At 43.7% G+C, this 21,255-nt stretch overlaps 1 protein-coding gene across 3 annotated transcripts; it reads left to right on the top strand.

Moving 5' to 3' along the window:
• Nucleotides 1–1,056: 1,056 nt before the first annotated feature.
• On the top strand, nucleotides 1,057–18,119 carry stk40 (serine/threonine kinase 40). 3 transcript variants are annotated; one of them, XM_084357932.1, is made up of 11 exons: nucleotides 1,057–1,262; nucleotides 4,622–4,748; nucleotides 5,263–5,348; nucleotides 5,965–6,108; nucleotides 7,214–7,438; nucleotides 8,184–8,236; nucleotides 11,909–12,024; nucleotides 13,410–13,554; nucleotides 13,952–14,071; nucleotides 14,191–14,275; nucleotides 14,524–18,119. In XM_084357932.1, the coding sequence occupies exons 2-11, from the start codon at nucleotides 4,631–4,633 to the stop codon at nucleotides 14,740–14,742; spliced, it is 1,311 nt and encodes a 436-aa protein (XP_084214058.1). In that variant the 5' UTR covers nucleotides 1,057–1,262; nucleotides 4,622–4,630; the 3' UTR covers nucleotides 14,743–18,119. The 3 variants fall into 3 exon arrangements, with proteins under 3 accessions (XP_084214058.1, XP_084214059.1, XP_084214057.1); XM_084357933.1 differs by having other exon boundaries at nucleotides 1,057–1,271; XM_084357931.1 differs by lacking the exons at nucleotides 1,057–1,262; nucleotides 4,622–4,748 and adding an exon at nucleotides 4,994–5,160.
• The last annotated feature ends 3,136 nt before the right edge of the window (nucleotides 18,120–21,255 follow it).

Raw genomic sequence — 21,255 nt, 5'->3', positions numbered from 1 at the left:
TGTGTCTCATTAAAAAGTAACTACAGTATAGAGCTGGTGAAATTTTGTCAGAGTCTCACCTCTATGTGCACAGTTGGATTCAGGTGCCTTGCCTTCAGCTATAGAAACATACATGTAGAGTTTAGGACAGTATAAAAAGTTCTTAGTTGGCATTGTAATAAATTACGTTCAGTCTGTTCAATGTTTTACCACCAGAATGGTATTTTAAGTGCCTATAATATTGTGTACCCACATTGACATTTGCACATGGTGGTGTTTCATACTCCTTAAAGGGGCACTATGTAGTGTTGGAGAACAAATTCAAACTCAGAATTTCAATATTTACAATATTAATGAGGGGAATTTTTTTTCCATAACTGAATAAACAAGCTGTTCTCAGAGATAAATAAGTTCCCCAGAAACCTGTTTGAATCTAGAAAGGTGGCAGGGTCCGCCACATATAAACAAAGTAAAACTGTATGAAATTGTGTTGTCCTTTAAGGTCAGTTTGTTTATTCAGTTTATTCAGTCATGAAAAGAAAGAGAGTTTGTTTGTTTATTTAGTTTGTTGATGCATTTCTCAGACCTTTGAAAGCACCTGTTAAAACTACAGAAGACATTATACAACAACTTTTGATCGCTCGAGTGTTACTGTCTGTCCTGTGGGCCCAAAATATCCCCATTTCAACTATTGAAGTGCCGCACTTCGTGCAGCACTGATGGTCTGATACAAAATCAGATCAAACGATCTCTACTTTGATGTGCATATAGACATGTTTTGAAAGTTTTGAGCAGTGGTCTTTTAGCACATATTTGTTCAGATCAGTTTCATTTAAAGCATAAAAATCAGTTTCTCTTTAAGATTAATTTGACTGTGCCAAACTTTTCCCACACAGACAACTATGACGTAATGTGTTTCATTTTGCAACTTTTATTATGCAAAAAATGTCGTCATCAGGCCACGGTGCGCCACCATTTACGAGAAAAAAAGACAACACACACGGCTGCCGCCATTGGTCCAGCGCGGCTGTCAATCAAATAAGTATGTGCGTCATTTCCGTTGTCAGGTGGCGCTGTCGCTGTGGAAAGATGCGATCAGCGGAGAGCGGAGGCTTTTCCTTAATTGCTCATTTCGGTAACAGAGGCTAAACAACCCGAAACCAACCCTCTGTGGTCTCTCCTGTTTAAGCGAGAAGCTCCGCGCATCCACCACAGCGTTTGCCCGAGAGATGTCGACGTTGTAGGCAGACAACGCAGACTTTACTCGGCGGTTTTGGCTCGAGGTAAGCGAGGTAGCGACTACACTGCTATCTAGCTTTCTGGCAACGCTAGCCAGCTGTAATATTACCTACTTTGTTTAAATGGCCTCCCGGCTGCTCTGTAGCCTCCGGCTCGGTGTGCGCCAACGCCGCTCGCCAGCAATCATGCTGAAAACTCTCCGGCTTATATAAGAGTACATGCTAAAGAAGCTATCCAAGCTAGCGGCTGCTCGGTGTAGTTTGCACCGAAAGCTCAACTCTCTTGTTGTGTTGTGTGCCCCTTTGTGTGGCCGGTGTGTGCCCGGAGCTGTGGCAGCGTCCTTAACCGAGGTATTCACTGAGCTTTTTAGTCCTGCTAAGTTTATATATGCACTTAAGCGTTGTTTTAAGCTACCCATACATTGTAAAAAAAAAAAAAAGAAATAATAACGTGTAGCGTCACGTTTCTGTTTATTTAAACGGCTCACCTCAGTCAGACGTTGTCTACACGAACGCACGCCGTGTAAAATGCGGCTCAGCGTGTGTTTTAAAGCGTCTCCGGGTGGTCAAATAGTCATTGTTGTGGGTTAAACACATTAGCAGCCGGCTTCTCGAGCCATGAGCTGTCTGTGGAGTGGTTTTGCACAAGTTGTAAGGCATAACGTCAGCGTTTCACTCCGCGACCCGTCTCGTTTACGCTGTCCGCTGCCAGGACTCGACTGTGTCCAGACCTTGTGGTCGCAAAATGGCACCAAACAACGTGTGACACTGACTGCATTTTTATTTATTATCGTCCGTGGATTCAAACGTTGTGTACACAGACTTGTTGTTGCAATAATACAGCCAGCTGCAGTGAGATAGTTGTAGATAGTGTGTACGCTGACATGATTGATTGACGTTTCATTGAAGCCTGTGTGACCTTCGAGTTGCTTTTATCTCTTTGTGTTTGATCCATATGTGGCATCATAGACTTGGGTCCTGCTGTCTATAACTAGCTTCATCCACTTGCATGTTTACTACCTGCCCAAGTGCCCCCATGCTTTCTCTGTCCATCTTGACACTACCTTGATTTAGCAATCAAGCTGTTCCTGCAGAGCCAGACAAGTGGCATGGAGTCTGGGTGGGTGGATCTTGAGACACCTACGTGGTTGTTTTGTTCTGATACTATTTAAGGAGCCCACATTTCTCGTGGGCACCGGCAGCGTGTCTCTCCTCCTTTTGTGTGATATGATTCAGAGGCTGTATCTGTTCTCGTCCTCCCTCTGGTACAGTCAGAGGCAGAGGCAGTCTTGCTTGCCAGATCACTGGCTGTGCAGAGAGGCTCAGCAGTGTCAGAAAAGGATAGCTGTGTGCTGTCATCGCGCTGATGTCATTTAGGTCAGTGCATTAGTTGGTTGCATTGACCTTTGCTTTTTAGATGTGTCAGGGGTTGGCTCCACAGCACTACAGCTGGTGTTTAGTAGGTAGATGAATAGCCTTGGGACCGTTTGGTGTGTGTTGTGGAGCCGTTTGTGTCCATGAGTCAGTTTAGTGTTATAAGTCCAAGGTGCATGGATTGGTATGTTGTTTTTTTAAACTCTGACTATGTAGCTGCAGAGAATGGAAATGCATGCAGATAACCTTGTTTAAAATGTGTGAATTGGCCCCAAATGAAATGCCCGTTAGCTTTGACACTGTCTGCTTATTTTATTCAATCTAGCACTCACCCAACAATTTAAAATGTATTTATCTGGCAGCGCTGGAAGCAGCGTGTAGTTTATCGATTCTGCCAACTGCTCTGGCTGCTGGATTATCCATTGCGTTGCCTCGTGCGCTCTAGAGTAAGATGTTCTCTTACTATTGGCAGCGTGACTTGGTGTCACTCTGGCTTGCGCCATAAATGCTGTCAGAAAACCTCAGCTCATCAGACTCAGTGGGTGATGACTAGTGGAGATGGAGACAGATGGGCGAGAGACATGATGATGACACTGTCTGCTGTCTGGGATCACAAAAAGCCTCATGGAAGTGAGAATTCATATCAGCCCATACCGACTGCCAACTGGCCTGCCTCCTCTCACTGCCCAAAAACGCCAACTGGCGAGTGGCGCACGATTAGTTTTGAAACAGGAAGATGGCCTGATTCATTAAAAATATACATTTCCTCCAGTTTGTTGCACTTGCAGGACTGGTTACATATTCTAAAGTTTTTTTAGTGTTCGTCAGCTCTCTGCTGAATGCCTAGTTTGCAGTTTGAGGTGCTTTGAATTTTACTAGTCTGAATCACCTCTCAAGTAGTTGACTAAACTATGCACGCCACCGCTGTCAGGCAGCGATCTCTTTCCTTCAGATATGTTACTTTGTGTTGCCTTTCTCGTGGACTTCAATGAGGTTTTTTTTAATTCAGTTGATATAGTGCACATGTCAGAGGCTTGGGGGCACGTTTCATGCTCTTATTGGTGTCATCACCTAGACATTTAAGCATTTTTGTCCAATGGAAACTCAGGACGACAGCAGGGTGAGTCATTCCTCTCGGTTCAAGGCACTACTTCCCTGTTACAGGAAACAGATGGGGTTTCATCACATTGGAACTCAGTATCAGTAAACAAAGCATACCTCTGAATTCTGGGAGGGAGATCTGCTGCGGCAGTTAAAGCAGTTTGTGTAATGATGATGTGTCATATTGTGTCACTGGTTCTTCTGCCATGTGAATATAGTTCCTTATCGTAGTGTAAGGGCTTGTTATCTTCTTTTTGTTTTCAGCCTTGTTCGAACACGCATGTCCTTGCAGGGGAAGGTCTGCACAGATAAGCCGGCTGTACAGATTTTGAGATAAAACACGCAGATTAAGAGCAGAAGGATTTTCTAAACCCGTGTCCACTGCAGCAGGACAAGCTAAAGATGGACATGTGGTTCAGTGCTGAGACATAAATAAAAGATGCTTCTGTTTAAAGAATTTTGTGTTGGCGCAATTCATCTTATTTGCATGAAAGCACTTTTAATTTAAATTGCAGATTGTGGCTCATTCGCATTGCCTGTTGGGGAGATTGAATCTGAGGTGTCGCCCTTGACGCCAGCAGCCATCACTCTGAATGGAGCCGTAATGGCTTCACATTCACACTGAGGTGTTGGTAAATGTGTGGGAGGGATATTTAAAATAGGCTGGGTGGAGCTGCCCTGAAGTTTATCTCCTTTCACTACTGTTCACTAATCAGAGCACTCTCAACCAGCCTGCAGGACCACTGGTAAAGCTCTGGCTATAGTCTTTATTTTTAAACTGACTAATTATTTATAAAACATGGTTGGGTTCCAGATTACTGATGTTATTTTTCCTTAAGCAGTTTGTGTCCCTGCAGTCACATGTTTGCACTTACCCTCTAACTTGACTATCTTTATCCCGTGTACTAATCAGATATATTCCCCTGCAGAGCTCCAGTATGTCCAAGCGGCGCTCGTCGGAGAAGGGGGCTGGAGAGACATCAGGCAGGGCCAGCAAGCTGCAATGTCCCGGGATATCCGGCAACAACGCCAAGAGAGCCGGGCCCTTCATCCTTGGTGAGGAAGCTACTAGTGTATACACAAGCCCCAAAAGTATAGAAATAATAGCTGAAAGTGTATGTGCGGCTGAGGTTGCATGTAGTGTGTCATTTTTTTGTGAGCATGTGTAACCTGTGTGCATGTGCAGGAAATAAGGAAAGATATGTGCGTTTGTGTGTGACTGCAGAAGAGAGTCGTGGGGTGTCTCTGTGTGCACTCACGCCTGAGACAAGAATGTGAAGAATTTTGCTGATCCCCATGACATCGACCAGAAAGGTCCGAGTCTGTGTTGGAGCCAGGTTATTTCCTCCCTCTGGAAAATTTATTTCTATCCCATACTCTCAAACTTGGATGTTTTCTACTCCACAACTTCCCCAACTATTTGCAATGCAGAGTGCCAAGGAAAACATTACACTTGGGGTGTTAATGGGTACGTGCACATGCAGCCTTTAATGAGTTGCAGCGAGAGCACACACTCCGGCATGCAGCCTGCCTTTTGGTCATGCAGCTGTTCCTTTTCTTGTCCTTGCAGGGCCTCGCCTGGGCAACTCACCAGTGCCCAGCATAGTCCAGTGTCTGGCCAGAAAGGACGGCACCGATGACTTCTATCAGCTCAAAGTAAGTCTGTCGGGGCTGGCATGTTTTATGTGTTTTCCTGTTTCTCAAACGTAATGAGTTAAGCACACAAATCAATTAAAAACTGGCATGACATTCAACACAAAGCTATGATGTCCTGGTCATTTTATGGCCGCCTGTTTCAGTCTCGTGCAAACAACAAAACCTCAGCCGGGCAATCTGTTTATTGGGGCTATCCAGTGTCTGTTACACAAGGGAGGGGGCTATAGAAGAAGGGAAGAAGGTAGCACCCCACCTGGAATGTCAACTTTTAACCCCCACGACCATGTAGTGAATCAGTGCAGGACCCTCCCCTCATACCCATGACTTCAGCGCCTTGGTGTCTGCTGCACAGCTTGTTTACTTCACATTAGTATATGAGCCACTGTTTTAAACTGCAGTGATGTTATACTATCTCCTTGTTGTTAAATGCGTAGCAGATGTAGCTTAATGTCATGTCTTGAGTCATTTAAAAGCTTTAGTGTCAGGGCTGAAGATTAGCTTCATACTAAACGGTTAAAGCTCTCTTTCCGTTGTCTGATCCTGTACAAGCTCCTGTCTCGTGACCTCTAATGTTTGCTCTGGTCGTGTGTGTGTGTGTGTTGTGTGGTTACGGCAGATCCTGACGCTGGAGGAGCGGGTGGACTCTGCAGGAGAGACTCAGGAGGAGAGGCAGGGGAAGATGCTGCTGCACACAGAGTACTCCCTCCTTTCTCTGCTGCACAACCAGGATGGGGTCGTCCACCATCACGGCCTATTCCAGGTAGACGGAGACCGGCACACGTTTGGCAATGAAGCTACATTTCTGTTGGCAGATGATAATTAATATCATGAGCAAAAAAGAAGAGTTTCTTATAGTCTGTGGTGTATTACTCAGCTCTGTGTGGGCGAGTGTTCTGTATAGTTGAACATGATAAATACGCCAACATTACCACAGAGAAGTTTTTTTGTCACTTTCCGCTCAGTTCACGATGTAAGTACAAGTAACAGCATGCTCTTATCAGCTCGGTAATGGCAGAGGTGAGCTTGCCATTAGTCCGGCCAGCTGCTTGCATTTTCCTTATCAGGGTTGTTTCAATAGAGAAGTGGGAGCACCATTATAAGCCATATTTATCTGCAGCCGTTCTCGATTCACAGCCCCATCCATTCACAATGAGCCCCCTCCCTCACCTGTCTTCCCGTCTGCCTCCTCCTTTAACTTTGTTATTGTTCCATCTTCTCTCTCTCTCTCTCTCTCTCTCTCTCTCTCTCTCTCTCTCTCTCTCTCTCTCTCTCTCTCTCTGTGTGTGTTTTTCTCCTTTGTCTCTCTTTCACATCCTGTCTGTTCCACTCTGCCGGTGTTCTCAGAATAGCAGCATTGAGCCATGCACTCTGATTCATTTAGGCCTGCAATATTGATTGGATTATTATAGTGCATCACCACTGTGAGAGAACCAGTTAATAATGTATGCTTTCAGAGGTGCTGACTGCATCTAAAAAAAAAACTGACAACCTGATTCAGAAATCGATGAGAGGTGGTGACTCTGCTAAGACTGGAGTTGGAAGAAGAGGAATGACCTTTTGTTATTCGTCCTCCACCACCCGCTGTGGAGGGGTAGATGTATCTTATTCGCATCGGCTGCATGCAGGCTGGTGATTGATGGCCTCTGCCCTGCTTGAATGTCTTTCTAAGCTGAATGAATCCGCTTGATCAGCCAGTATGGCACAAGAATCCATTCAGTTTGATGCATCCATGGATGCCTCGACTTATATTGATTGGATGCTTTTGGAAAGTGTCTCCATCATACATCAACAGCTCTGTCCACTTTCAAAGTAAGCACCTGACTGAAGATAGCTGCTCACACTTAGTCTTTGTTGTTGCTTCCCAGGATCGAGCCTACGAAATAGTGGAGGACGTGGAGGCCAACAAAGTGCGAAAGATGAAGAAGCGGATTTGCCTCGTGCTCGACTGCCTGTGTGCTCACGACTTCAGCGACAAGACTGCAGATCTAATAAACCTCCAGCATTATGTTATAAAGGAGAAACGGCTGAGCGAGCGCGAGGCCATCGTCATCTTCTACGACGTGGTGCGTGTGGTGGAGGCCCTTCATAAGGTGAGTGTAGAAAGGTGTACAAAGGTGATACTGATTCTGTTACCCAATAAAGATGCAAAGATAAGGTGATTAGTTGAAAGCTATTAAATAAATTGCCAACTATTCTTGATAATCAAGTGATGTTTTTAAAGAAAAAAAGAGTGAATCTTGCTTTTTAAAAGTGAATCATTTCTTGTTTGATTACTCCTCTTAGACTGTAAACTGAATATCTTTTGGCTTATGGACAAAACAAGTTATTTGAGGACATCATCTTGGGCTTTGGGAAACACTGATAGACATTTTTGTCCATGTTCTGACATTTTATAGACTTCTGATCCCAGAGGGGAAATTGGTAGATTAGACAAGTATGGTAAAAGAAGAAGGCGAATGAGCAGGAGCAACAGGCTGCCTGAATTTTGACACATGCACTCCCAAAGATTAATCTGTTTTATTTTCTCAGTTAATCAACAACGAAAATCACCGTTACTTACAGCCCTGCTACCTAACAGAGTGCTGGAAAGAAAATATGGGCACGCCTTTTTCTATTTTCATCAATGCAGAAATCTTGGATACTACATTGTTTTTGTCCACTGTAGGAGCAGTTGCTTTGTTATTGTTAGCTAGTTCTACATTCTCTTCTGATTACTCATCTCCCATGCGTGCATGCCACTCTCAAAAACACTGATTGTTTTGATACCAGTGATTCCCTCATCTTGATTTGACCAAACATTTCTTTTCCTTTCTCCTCTTTCTTTCCTGTGTGCAGAAAAACATTGTGCACAGAGACCTCAAGCTGGGAAACATGGTGCTGAACAAACGGTAAGAGAAATGCATTCACTCATACGACCTCATCACTCAGTTTGCTGGCCAGTAACCTCTCTCATTATACCGGGTCAGTCATTTTAGCCTGCCAGTAAGTCATTCTGCCTCAGCTCACGTGTGTGAGAGAGGCCCCAGCAGCCTGTATCTAGTGTGCATTTGGCTGTAAACCCAAGCAGGGGTCACATTCTCAGACTAGGAGTGAGATCAGTCGTAGGGACCTAAAGCTTTGCTCTCTTGTGCCTGACTCTCGGTCCGTGTCTGTGTGTTGAGTAAAGGCTGATTCATTCCCCATCGTCAGATTTTTGGGAAGCGCGGGGGGGACTGGACTCTGGTGCAAAACAGAGTAGAGAATATGCCACTGCTTTGTTCTCCGTGGGAGAGAATTTGGGGATGGCTAGCACACAGGACCCTGGTGAGTGCACCTCGGGTCACAGTGTGCTGCAGTTCAGATAGGCCCTGCAGAATGGAAAACTACTCATCTGTAAAGTCTTCTCCCAACACCATACATACTGTGTGTGTGTGTGTGGGTGTGTGTGGTGAAAAGCCACCCTCTCACTGTATGTATTTTAGCTACTACCTGCTTTTTTAAGTTGAGTTGATTCAGCTAGATTTTGCATTGAACCTATGGAAGGTTGCAGAGGCCTGCACGCAAATTCTTGGAGACTGATAATCATCCCACAGAGTCAGTCTTTTCATTTGGAAAGACATGACTAACACACACACACACACTCTCTGTTCCTACGCTTGCTTAAACACACCTTCACATCCAAACATCGAGTGCGCCTGCATCACGCACAAGTGAGTGTAATCCCAGAGTTGTCTCACACTCTGCTCAGTCACTTCTCATGCATGAATATGCATGTCTGAGTAGGTGCATTGAGATGTTGGGCTGCCGGCTTATCTTTTTACCAGATACACTCTGCATCTCAGACCTCCATCGGCGGCAGCAGCAGCAGCGGTAGTGGTGGTGGTGATGAAACAGGAGAGTATTTTGGCCAGGGGAGGAGGGTGGCAGGGCGAAGAGCAGACGAGCGGAACACTCCGTCCCAGCTGGAGACAAAGGAGAGGCCTGCCAAAGGCCCCATAGCTCAGAGCTGACTCACACAGCAATGCATGTCACACACACATACACATGCACACACATAGTCATCATTTATCACCCTCTACTCTGCTTTTTCTCTATTTTCTAATACACCCCAACCCCTTTCCTTTCATTGTCTTTCGGTTTTATCCTCTTTGTCACATCCCTTTTTTTTTTTTCATTTCACTTTTCCCGTCTCCGTTATGCACCACACTTTGCCTGCTTGCACATTTCCGCCGTCACTCCACCCTGGATGTGTATGAATGTACAGTCAGTATGGGAAGGACACGGGCAATTTAAGATGCAGACCGATCCCAAAATCCCCTCTCCTCTCCAGCCACTTGTCGTCACTCTGGGAAATGCACAGCCGCCATCAACAAGCTCAGCAGTTTATGCAAGAATGATGTGATTTCCTCTTGCAGAGCCAGCTGTTATGAAAGCAGGATGTCATAAATCAATCTGCAGGGACATTGACGATTCGTGTCTAAGCTGTTTTGACTTCCTAAATTTTTGTTATATTTCGAAAGGGACATTCATGTTTTGTTTTTATTTCTCCCAGAGAGTTCCTGTTAGTTTATATCGTAAATTACGTAAATATTTTATTATCTCAGGGATGGCGAGTTTTTAGATTGTATTCTTTTGTTTGTTCTTTGCTGAATTATCTTTGAAATTGCTGTTTTTGAAGCTTAAAACAATATTGGACTAGTGGTAGCCATAATTCAATAATGCCATCCATTTTAGAAATTAGGGTAAAATATTTGTTTCAGTAAAGCTTGGGTCTTCCTAGTATAACCCTCCAAGTCATTTGCGCTAACATTTCTGAGAAATGAAATTTGCTGCTGTCTGCAAAAGTTGCCCTGCGCTTAACCTCCTTTCTCGTCAGCTGGTGTATTTTCAGCAAAATGTTGCGGGGGGGAAAGAGAAGTCAGGGCTGTTTAGGTTTCTGGTTTCCTGACTTAGCCGGGGTCACATGACCAGGAAGCGTGAGACGGTGTGGTCTCTCTTCAGTCCTCAGGGACCCTTGCCTCACGAGGCAAACATGCAATTTCATTTACCCAATCTCCGGTGCAAGAATAGAACCCTGAGTCGTGATGCACACAGACAAAAGGACAGACTCCTCCATAAAGGAAGCTTTTATGTCGAGGGTCCTTGAAGCACTGCGCTCTGTTCCTCTGGTCCATCCTTGTGCAGATCACAAGGCCACTGTATGGTTATAAAGACTTGGATCACCAAAGCTGTTGAAGGGTTGAATCACATAAGTCACTGGAAATAACGTGATTTGAATGTTCTGAGGGGAAGATTGGGATAGGAGCATTTGGTTGAAAATTGAGTGTTTGACAGAAATTGGCTCCAGATGCTGTAATGGGAGCAATGAGTGTATGTGTGTGTGTGTGTGTGTGATGTAGCAGAGTGTGAAAGTGAGAGAGAATAGGGGAAGCTGTTGTTGACCTCAGGCTTTTTAGAAAGCGGATGTGGGCGAAGAGCGTGATCCTGAGAGGACCCGGGCTCTAGACCATAGCTTTTGTGCATGCTCATGTGTTTTTGCGTACATTTTCACGTGTGCGTGTTCACCATGGGAGTGATTGCGTGGGTGCCCTTGAAGTTGCGTGTTTGTGTACATATTTTAAATCTTCGCGAGCTTTATATATTCGTTGCCAGCCCATCACCATGCAGGCTTAGTCATCGAGACAATTATCCCAAGCCACAGGTTGACTCATATGTTTGTCAAAGTGCGGCTTTTTTCATTCTCTCTTTCTCTGCTGAAAGAACAGAGATATAGAACAGTCCGTAGTCCCTCGGCTTTAATAATGTTAGGTTTCACTCCACCACAAGCAAACTAAATTTACCTTGATGACTCAGAGAAAAATCCTATAGTGCCACATTGTTTCCACAGAAACCAAATTAATCAAACATTGCTTGTAACAGCAGTGGGTCGTCTCAGACTTTGAAGCGCCACTGTGTCTGGACTGGTCTTGTTCTCGAAATGTCTCGGGCCTGATGTAGGAAGATGGCCATCGGCTAAACAGCGACGTCATAAACTTACTTTGTGTAGAGCATTAGAGTTTATATAAATGGGAAAGTACAAAAACAAGAACACACGGGTGCGATAAGAACATAGATAAATGAGAATTATCTAAAATAAACCCTAATGTAGGGTGGTCAAGAGTTTCAGGGCCCTTTTTTAATGACAAAAATATATGTCTTAACTGCAAGTGTAACATTAGACGGGACACTTTCTTCTAATAAGGGTGTGCACACTCTGTTTTGCATCTGGCAGGCTTCAGATCCTGATATATTTTTTAGGCTCAGCGAACCTTGAGATATTAAAACAACAAGACACGCTCACAAGTTCTCCGTGTCTCCATCAGCCTGTGTTTACTTCATGCTGTGAGTGTTCAGTGTTGCACATTCTAAACTTGCATTTTGTCAGGATGAGTAACACTGTTTGGCTAAGTGTTCGCCACGGTTTGATCAAGTTAAAGAGACTTCGGGGGTGGGGGTGTGTGTTCATAAGCAGTGAGAATATTTGTTTCATTTCTGATTTAAATTTAAAAGGTACTTATCAAATGTGTTTTTATTTCTTACAGGACTCACCGAATTACCATTACCAACTTCTGCCTGGGAAAGCACCTGGTGAGCGAGGACGACCTGCTGAAAGACCAGAGAGGAAGTCCGGCTTACATTAGCCCTGATGTATTAAGCAGTGAGTGAAAAACCTATATGTTACATGCATGCTCATTTTAAAGGACAATCAAAAGGTACTTTTGAGACGGTCGGTCAGGGAATGTCCATTTTTGAAAGTGAGAAAAACTGGATGATGTTCACCTGCCAAAAGTGGCACCTGTTTTTGCAGTGTGTGATGACATGTGTAGAGGTGTAAAAACCTTCCTCACTGCCCTGGATTCAGCACTGTCCACTGTAAGATGTGAAATAGGGTTAAAGTGCTTTAACTGGAAATGAAACAATTGTTAATGTACTTCCCAAAATGCCGTACCAGATCATTCTGGTTAGAAAAGTGACCTTTGTTGAGCAGGGTCCAGATAAGATCCTGGGATTCTTTTAAAAGAGCATTGCACAACATTAATCATTCTTGTGTTGGGTTTTCCGGTTATTAAGCAACGAGGAAGAGGTTATGTTGCAATCTCGGACTGACAAAAGCTCGGAATAGCTTCTTTTTTCTGTCGTTGTTTTTGTAATCACGGTGATGTTGCATTTTCTCATGGTATGTGTCTGCAGAGGAAGTTACTTTCCTCTTCGTGTGAAACACTTCCTTTGTCTGACAAAAGCAGAAATCCATTTCTTTGTATTGTGTGGCTTCACAATGCTCATTTCTCAAAGTAAATGTGCAGACCAGAGTGCCACACACCTATCAGGTTGAAGCTTTATCATGCACTTGCATCCATTTAATACACTGATTTCCAGAACATCGTCCTGGACAGTGTACAAGATTAAGAAGGATCATTTCAAACAGAAATCTTTCACCTCCAACCACTCAAACTGTAGCTATAACCCGGGCGTGTATATCAGCATAACGTGACAGGCACACAATTAAACAGAGCTTCAGTGACTCACACACTGATGACTCACTAGAGGGAAACTACTCCCATCTACCCCCTTCCCCTCCCATCCCCCGCCTGTGTGTGTGTGTATGTGTGTCACAAGCTTTAACATAATTGCCTGCTGCTGTTGCTCCTGCCTGCCTGGCTGTAACAACACTGCCTATGGTCGTGCACAGTCGTGATCCTCCACCCTCACCAGCTCCAGTTTATTCATCACAGATCCATGACTGATTTAATGACTGGGGGTTAATTATAAAAAACTGCTCTCCCATTTTCATAGTGTGCTGGAAATTTCTAGGAAATGTAATGGATCAGGAGTCATTGCATGTGTTTGTGTTTGCACATCTCGTTAATCATTAGACCTGGCGATGCTACAGGAATTGAACTTGTTAAAAGGTTGATCACCCCTGAGTCACTCAGGGCATAAACTGTCATTGCGCTAAACAAACGCTGAAGCACTTTGCTGTCACCATTTCAAACGCCACATTTGTCAATCTCACTGATCTTGGTCTCTCCTTCCTGTCTCTAGGTCGACCGTACCGTGGTAAACCCAGTGACATGTGGGCTCTTGGCGTGGTCCTCTTCACCATGCTCTATGGCCAGTTCCCCTTTTATGACAGCATACCTCAAGAGCTCTTCCGCAAGATCAAGGCTGCTGAGTACTCCATCCCAGAGTGAGTACTTGTCCTGTGCATGTGACATTTGGTGGAGATTCAAAGCAATGGTATCTAACTGCTGACAACAGTGACAGCATATTAAAAGCACAGCGCTTGTACTCTGTATTCTGTCATTATTTCATTTTTCTGCTATACAGAATACAATTTACAGTTTTTAAAGTGACAGAAATGTCTCCCTCAAAATGAGTCATTGTTTATATATTTCGACCAAATGTTTTTGCATACTTCAGCTGGATTAAAGATGTTTGTTTTTTTTAAGCAGAACATTTCCTGAGAAATGACCACATGTTCATACTCAGTTTGAACCCAGGAACTGGCAGTATAGTCTTTCAGTAGTTGCTCTGTGGACTTTCAAATTAAACTGGCCCTTCTGTTCTCGTCCACCTCCTCACAGGGACGGTCGCGTGTCAGAGAACACAGTGTGCCTGATCCGAAAGCTGCTGGTGCTGGACCCTCAGCAGAGGCTTACTGCAGGAGAGGTGCTGGAGTCTCTCGGTGTCATCATCGCCTCATGGTAACTGCCTCCCCCCTGCTGGATGTTTGAAAAATTACATAAGTGATTCTACACAGGTTATTTCAAACTGGCATACTCACTGTTATTAATCGTCATTGTTGTTGTTACCGTTATCACAGGCAGTCTGTTTCATCGTTGAGTGGCCCCCTGCAGGTGGTCCCGGATATTGACGATCAGGTCAATCACCCAGATAATCTGCAAGAGGTAAATTATTAGAGAAGCATGACATCACAGATCTGAATATGGAGCCAGTTGGATATATCCAGAGAAGCTAAAATAGAGCTATTTAACATGGAGAGTTACCTAGATGTAATCATGTGATGCAAATTCATCTTTCTCCTGTGTTTTTTGCCACTTTTTTTATTACTTCTCAGATACACTCAGAGAACATGTTTATTTCAATCGCCTCAGATGTCGCAGCACATTGAACAGAATACATTTTCTTCCCTCAGGCCAAGGTGATAGAAGAGTCTTCACAGTACGAGTTTGAGAACTACATGCGCCAGCAGCTGCTGCTGGCTGAAGAGAAGAACACTATCCACGAGGCCAAGAGCTTTCTCACCAAGCGTCAGTTTGGCAGCATCCCACCTGTGAGGCGTCTGGGCCACGACGCCCAGCCTGTCAGCCCGCTAGATGCCGCCATCCTGGCACAACGTTTCCTCCGGAAGTAGTCCCCAACTACCAATCTCAGCCTGTCTGACCTCTCCAGGGTGTACAGTCCTGCGGAGTCCAGAAAGGACTGAGGAGGACAAGCCCTAAAACTGAACTCGCATATAGGAGGCCCAGCCTGAACCAGGGTACAGACAGACCCATTCGTAGGTGGGCTTTGGGCAAGCTATGTGGAGCCTGCTTGAGGAGGGCACCAGAACAAACTGCCGATTTAGAACTTCACTCCTCATGTCTGGATCCTCTAGTGAAACACGGAAAGCCCCGGAGGAAGATCTGAACCAAAGGTTCCTAGCCCTCAGGTCCCCCACAGTCAGATCTCACTGTGCACCCAAGCTGATGGCACAGTCACACAGGGGGCTAACACAAGGCTCTGCCTGGAGTGTTGAAGAGACGATTAACCCCTTCCTCCTCCTCCTCAGAGATCTCCCTACTGTAACACTTTCCTCATCAACTCTGGATCCCCTGAGCAATACAGGACCAGAATCATGTAGCAACCCCTTCTCTTCCCTAGTGGTTAATGGTATTGCCTCAAGTCAGATCAACTGATCACAGATGTCACTTCTCTATACCTCCATTCCACCCTCCTCCCACTCCTTCCTCTTCCTCTGTTTTCCTGTACCGATAATGATCCAGACTGGTCCTGTCTGTTGACTTCAAATCAATCTACCTCTCTGTCTCTCTTCTCTGTTGGTAAACCATGCTCACTGTTCTGAGACAAGGGATTGTAACAATGGAGTCTTGATGCCACCAGTGACATAAAGCATTAATGTTTTCTGTCAGAGTGATGATGCTTTGAAACCTTTTCAGTGGTTTCGAAAAATCTGAATAAGCTTTTTATCATATTTACCTTAATAAGTAGCATTTTATCCCTACCTTTTGATTGAAGATGGTAAATATCAAAGTATGTGTACGTGCATCCTTTGATATTTGCAGCATACATTGTCTCCTGCTTTTGCTCATCCCTGTGGAAATCTATTTTTAGCATCTAGGCAGCTAGTGTGAGGTACCTGGAAGTCACAATGCCAAGAACTGAATGGGAAAAACTGTTGGATCCTCCCTGCCAAGGCATATTGATGGTAACGCTTTCTCAGTGCCATTATAGTGAAGATCAGGCACTGTCATGTTTCTATTGCCAAAAATCATGTCTTAAAATTACTCTACAGCCAAGGAAACTGGTACCCACAGCCTCATTCAGAATCAAATGGCTTCCAGGTATTCCAACTTCCCTGTTTCTCTTTTATCAAGACAGATCATGGGACAAGATTTTTTTCAGTGTGAATGTGAACTGTCATCTACGCTTTGATACGTCTGCAGTTATCCATGAGTGTGTACGCGTGTGTTTCTCGGGCCAGGCAAAACGAGGGTCTGCAGAGCTGTCGAGCTGTTAACCTCTGACAGTCACAGACCCTTTAAGCTATCCTCCAATCATTTGTGTTCTGTTATCTGGCCTGCCTCAGTGGCAGACACTGTGAAAACCAGAGCGGGCTTTGCTAAGACGGGGCTTGACTGAATGTTATTGCGACTGTCATGATTGCCGTGAATGCTTTCTTAAGGTTGGAAAATCTCACATATCTATTGCCATTCTCAAGCCCTCTCTCTAGCTCAACTTGTACATGCTTGTATTATCTCACCACGTCGGCTCTTTATACAGAGGCTCGCTGGTGGCTGGTAATCGATACTGTAATATTTCGTAGAGAAATGAAAATACAGACTCGCAGGTTTTAAGCTTAGTTGCTGGGTCTTCTTGGCTATTAATGCATTCTTCTCTTTTATCAAACCATGGCAAAGCTACTAACCAGTGACTGTTAGGCATCTGTACACTGCAACTTGCCTTTGCGTATTGGTACCTGCTTTAGGCTCTCTAGACTTCTTCCTATTTATATTCAAACTGATTGCATGAACATAGGCTCTGGAATATTTTCAATTGTCTTTACTTCTTCTTTTTTTTTCTTTTCTTGTAATTTCATGTTGATTTATTTATTCACTTGTGTGGCCCCCCTTCACCCCCCAAACCACTGGGGCTTGCATCACGGACATTGATCATAGCCTGTCTAAACTGTTATTTTAAATGGAGATATCTTCTAATAGGTGCACAGGTCCCAAATCTCTGCTCTCTCAGCTTTAAGAAGTGTGAGCTCACAGTGATTCTCATTGGATCCTTTTCTGCCACATTCATGAAAGTGTAGCATCTGTTTTTGTGTCTTTTTTTTTCCTGAATCATTTTCTTGCCATTTTGCCACAGAGTCTGTGGTCAACTTAAGCTACACTAATAACGAGACTGACTTTTGCATAGTTCTATTTTTTACAGAAAATGATACTCGCACATTATCTTGATTTACAGGAGGGGATTTTGTAGTGTTGTTTTGTTTTTTTTTCTCCCATCATTAACCCCCAGAAATCCCCACACAAGGCTGCACTCTCTGGTCAGTATGTAAATATGTACCATCGTGACTGCGCCAGTCATAATGTATGTAGTTCCACTCAGCGAGATACCAACCCCGTTTCAACACATGCCGATTGACGTGCATTATGGGCCACGTTGGCCATCAACCACCACATCCGGAGGCGAAATTAATGTCTTGAGAGCTGTCTGCTTTCTCCCACCTCAATGTGAATTCCATGGGTATACAGCAGTATTGTAGTAGTCTAGATCGTTCCATCAGAACGGGGTGTTTCATGAACACCGTAGCCATTGCTGAATGCTGACATTAAATGATCGTCTGTGGGAAGTGTCTTAAGCCATCTTCCACAACATTCCAGATGTTTTTTCGTCCCCCCCCCACCCCACCCCATAATCAAAAAGTGTTTCACTCTCTAGCTAGTGGATTGTACCACGTTCAATGTTTGTTTGACAGAGTTGTATTGGTAGACTGCGATGTGGACTGAAAAGCATGGAAATAGTGTGAGGTTAAACTCTGTGTAAAACATGTGAGTGTTGCATGATTTTAAACTTGAAAAGTGTGCCAACTGATAGAGAATTTGAAGATAATGTACTCCTTTGGGTCCTACAGGAAACTACTAACCAAAATAGAAATACCCCTTGATTAGACGAGAAGACAAATTTTATTTATTTTCCCCAGTTTGATTTTTATAATGGATTTTTTTTCCCCCTGCTTCTAAAGTCCGAAGTCTTCAGTATATGACCAATATATTGCTGACTGTTTCAACTGGAAACTTGGTGTAGGATATGAAACGTGGTGTAGGTTAAACCCAATGGGACAATGTGTTGTAAGCTGCTTGGTCGGTCATGGGCATCTAGATACAGAAAACTGCGTACTTGTACAGATGAAAAACACGTTTGTATAAAAAAACATATTTTTCTACTTCATCAGATCTCTACATGCATGTCAGCAATAAACTTTGATATGGAAACATTCAACTTTGTCATGTCTTTGTATTCCCTTTTACAGCCAGCAGGTGGAGCACTTTCTTAAAAAATGAAGCTCTAGCGTGCAGCAGGAGCCGTAGATTTAATGCTGGCACATTACACTCAATGTTCTTCTTTGTTCGGCGTCCACATATTTCTCTACCAGATGTGGACAATGCCATCTACAGAAACTGTTCAGCCGTACAGTGCCAGCTGTCTGTATGTGCTTTTACGTGATGTGGTCTCAGACCTCAGAGGGTGAAACCTGTATGAAGAATGAACAGAACATAGAATAATTGAGTCTCTGTGCCTCTACACCACCTCAGTCTTGCGGTAAGTCGGGGTTTTGGACCAGAGCGAGGTAGACGTGCTCAAACAGGAAGCCTCCTGTCGACTGACAGCACCGCTGGACCCTCTGGGCTGCTCTGCCAATCCCCCCCACCTCAACTCAGGACTTTGAGCACACACACCCTCATGAACAAATCCATTAGAAATCATGTAATGCCTGCCAAACAATACACACAGATACACATGGAAATCTCATCATAATGTACCCCGGAGAGACACTCTGGACTAAATCTGTGATAATGGCATGTGCAAATGTTGCGTGAACAGTCACTGAACACCTTTTTGGTCCTTTTTTATTCCTCACTGATGACTTTTAGAGCACAAAAGTGGCTCCCACTGAAGGGAATTAAGTCTTGAAGGATAAGTTCACCCAAAAATTAAAATTCAGTCATTATCTACTCACCTTCATGCAGATGGAAAGTTGGGTGAAAGCCAAAGAAACATTTCTTGACCTTCACAGCAAAATAGCGTTACAGCATTCTCCGAAACAACTGAAGTAGATGGGGACTTATTTTAAAATGTAAGAAGAAGCTCAACCGAAACAAAAATAAATGGCTCCATACAGCTCATCTAATCCAAATCCCTGGAAGCTCTGAAATCCAAAATTGATTTTCACATCAATTTGGGATTTCGGGACTTCAAGAGACTTTAACGATACGCTAGACGGGCTGTATGGAGCCATTTTAGTTCCATGCAGAGTCATCTAAGTCTCCAGAGAGATTCAAAAATGACTTTTAAACATAGTTACACCCTCAACGTGTGGTTAAACTTGTGCACTCACTTCAGATGGGGTGTGTGCTAACGCTTTTAGCTTAGCAGCTTCAGTGAATATTTTGGCTTTAAAAAGGGTGTAAATAACGCCTTTTAAAATGCATCTGAGCCTCTGGACACTTGTATTAAGCAGAACAAGCTATCTTGTTCTACTTTAGTTTTTTGGGGGAAATGCTACAATGCTATTTTGTGAAGCTCCAAAAAGGTTTTGTGGACTACAAGACTTCACCTGACTTTCCATCAGCATTGGGGTGAGCAGATAATGATGGTGAACTTATCCTTTAAGCCCACAATCAGCGTGGTATCGAAAGACAAATAAGGGGATCAGACCTGTGACCTACTCATTATAGATCAGTTTCAGTCAATACGTAGTTACCAAAGGGGAAAATGCTGTGCTGACTCACTTTAAAAAAGAAGAACAGAGTTCAGAGTAACCTTCCCCACCCTGCTGAGGTTCCTTACAGCAGACTTTGTCTCAACCGGGTCTCTCCTCTGGATCATTACACCCCTCTCCCAACATGTCAAGCTGGGTGGAAAAGTCTCAGGGGTCAAAGTTCCACAGATGCTTTGTCCCCATTAACTGCAACCAGCTGGCCTCGAGGAGGTCCATCCTGGATTCATGTATGTCTCAAACAAACGATTGTTCACTTAAAGACTACGTCAGACATCTGCAATGTTCTTGCTTAATTACCTTGGAGAGCATTACATATTCAGTTTCACCAGAGAAGAGCAGGCTTTATCCAGCTGGATATGGATGACAAAGGATAAACAACAGAGATCCACATTTCCAGATGTGTGTACGTAGCGGTATTGTCATAGCTTTATGTGTGTGTACTTTACTGGTAGCAGTGTATTTAATTGTTCAAAATGTATCGGATATAATTGATATAAGTGCACAGCTGCTTCTGCTTTGTAGTTATTATTACTCTATGTGTTTATGTCTGTCAGAGCCTGTGAGTGTTTCTCCAGCTGTGTCCAGCATGCCGAGGCTTTATGGCCACTTCTGACTAGATACTCCAGCAAAGACACAAGACCTAATTTACACTGTATTGGACAAAAAAGACAAAAAAACATGTGACTGTTTACAACACTGACTGACGGATACTGTGTTCTCACATCCACAAAAGGCCATGAGGCCACATGAAATCATATGATCTAAGCCTCAAAGGGTTAAACATCAGATTGTATGCGGTTGAGTGGTTAGTATCTGTTGTAAGTCCACCCTCTGGCCATGAGCCTCCACTGGATAATGATCATACAGTGCCTATCCATTAGCAATATCTACTTTTACACCATCATATTTGATGACCTGGGGATGAGACTCAACAATCAGCTATCTTTCTCTTCCCAAACTTTCCAAAACATTGCATATTGTTGCTTTAGGAAAAAAAAGCAAAAGCAAGAGGAATGCCGGTTGTTAATGACCAAAGAATTTTATTTGGAAATGCCCTGAGGGGTTGCAGTGAATATTAAACTCTGCAAAATTAAAGTGCTGGATGTGCCAAACAAAGTAGTGATAATTAGCTTTTTTCTAGAGCCTTACCAAACATGCAGCTAATGTTTTTATAATAGGTCTTATACTCCAGAGTTTGTCCCCTAGAGAGCATAAATTCCCACAACAAATTTCATGACAGTTATATGATATGATACAATACAATACGATACAAAAAGAAACAATACGATATACCTTTTTTAATCTCCATAGGGGAAACTGAGTGCCAGCGTACATATAAGACAGACAACATGTGGGTCAATCCACAGATCACAGTCCAAATCATCATCATCAAAAATACAAAGCATACATTTTTGCCTGAAGAAAGTGCTCGAGGGAAAGCGGTTTCTCAAAGCAGAAAGGGTTCAACCTCAGAGGAGCATTAATAGACAAAGGGAAAAGCCATATATTCTATAGCATTTGATGTTTCTTCTGTTTAAAGTTTGAAGTTTGGCCTGATGGAGATGCCACAGAAAATATTTGTGCATCATCAAAATTGTACAGATTTATCCTGTGGGGACCATGAATATTCAGAAT

This window comes from Pagrus pagrus (genome assembly GCF_965226575.1).
Source record: "Pagrus pagrus genome assembly, chromosome: 7".
NCBI classification, from domain to species: domain Eukaryota; kingdom Metazoa; phylum Chordata; class Actinopteri; order Spariformes; family Sparidae; genus Pagrus; species Pagrus pagrus.
Note: the sequence above shows the minus strand (reverse complement) of the source record. Positions and strands in the feature narration are given on the sequence as shown.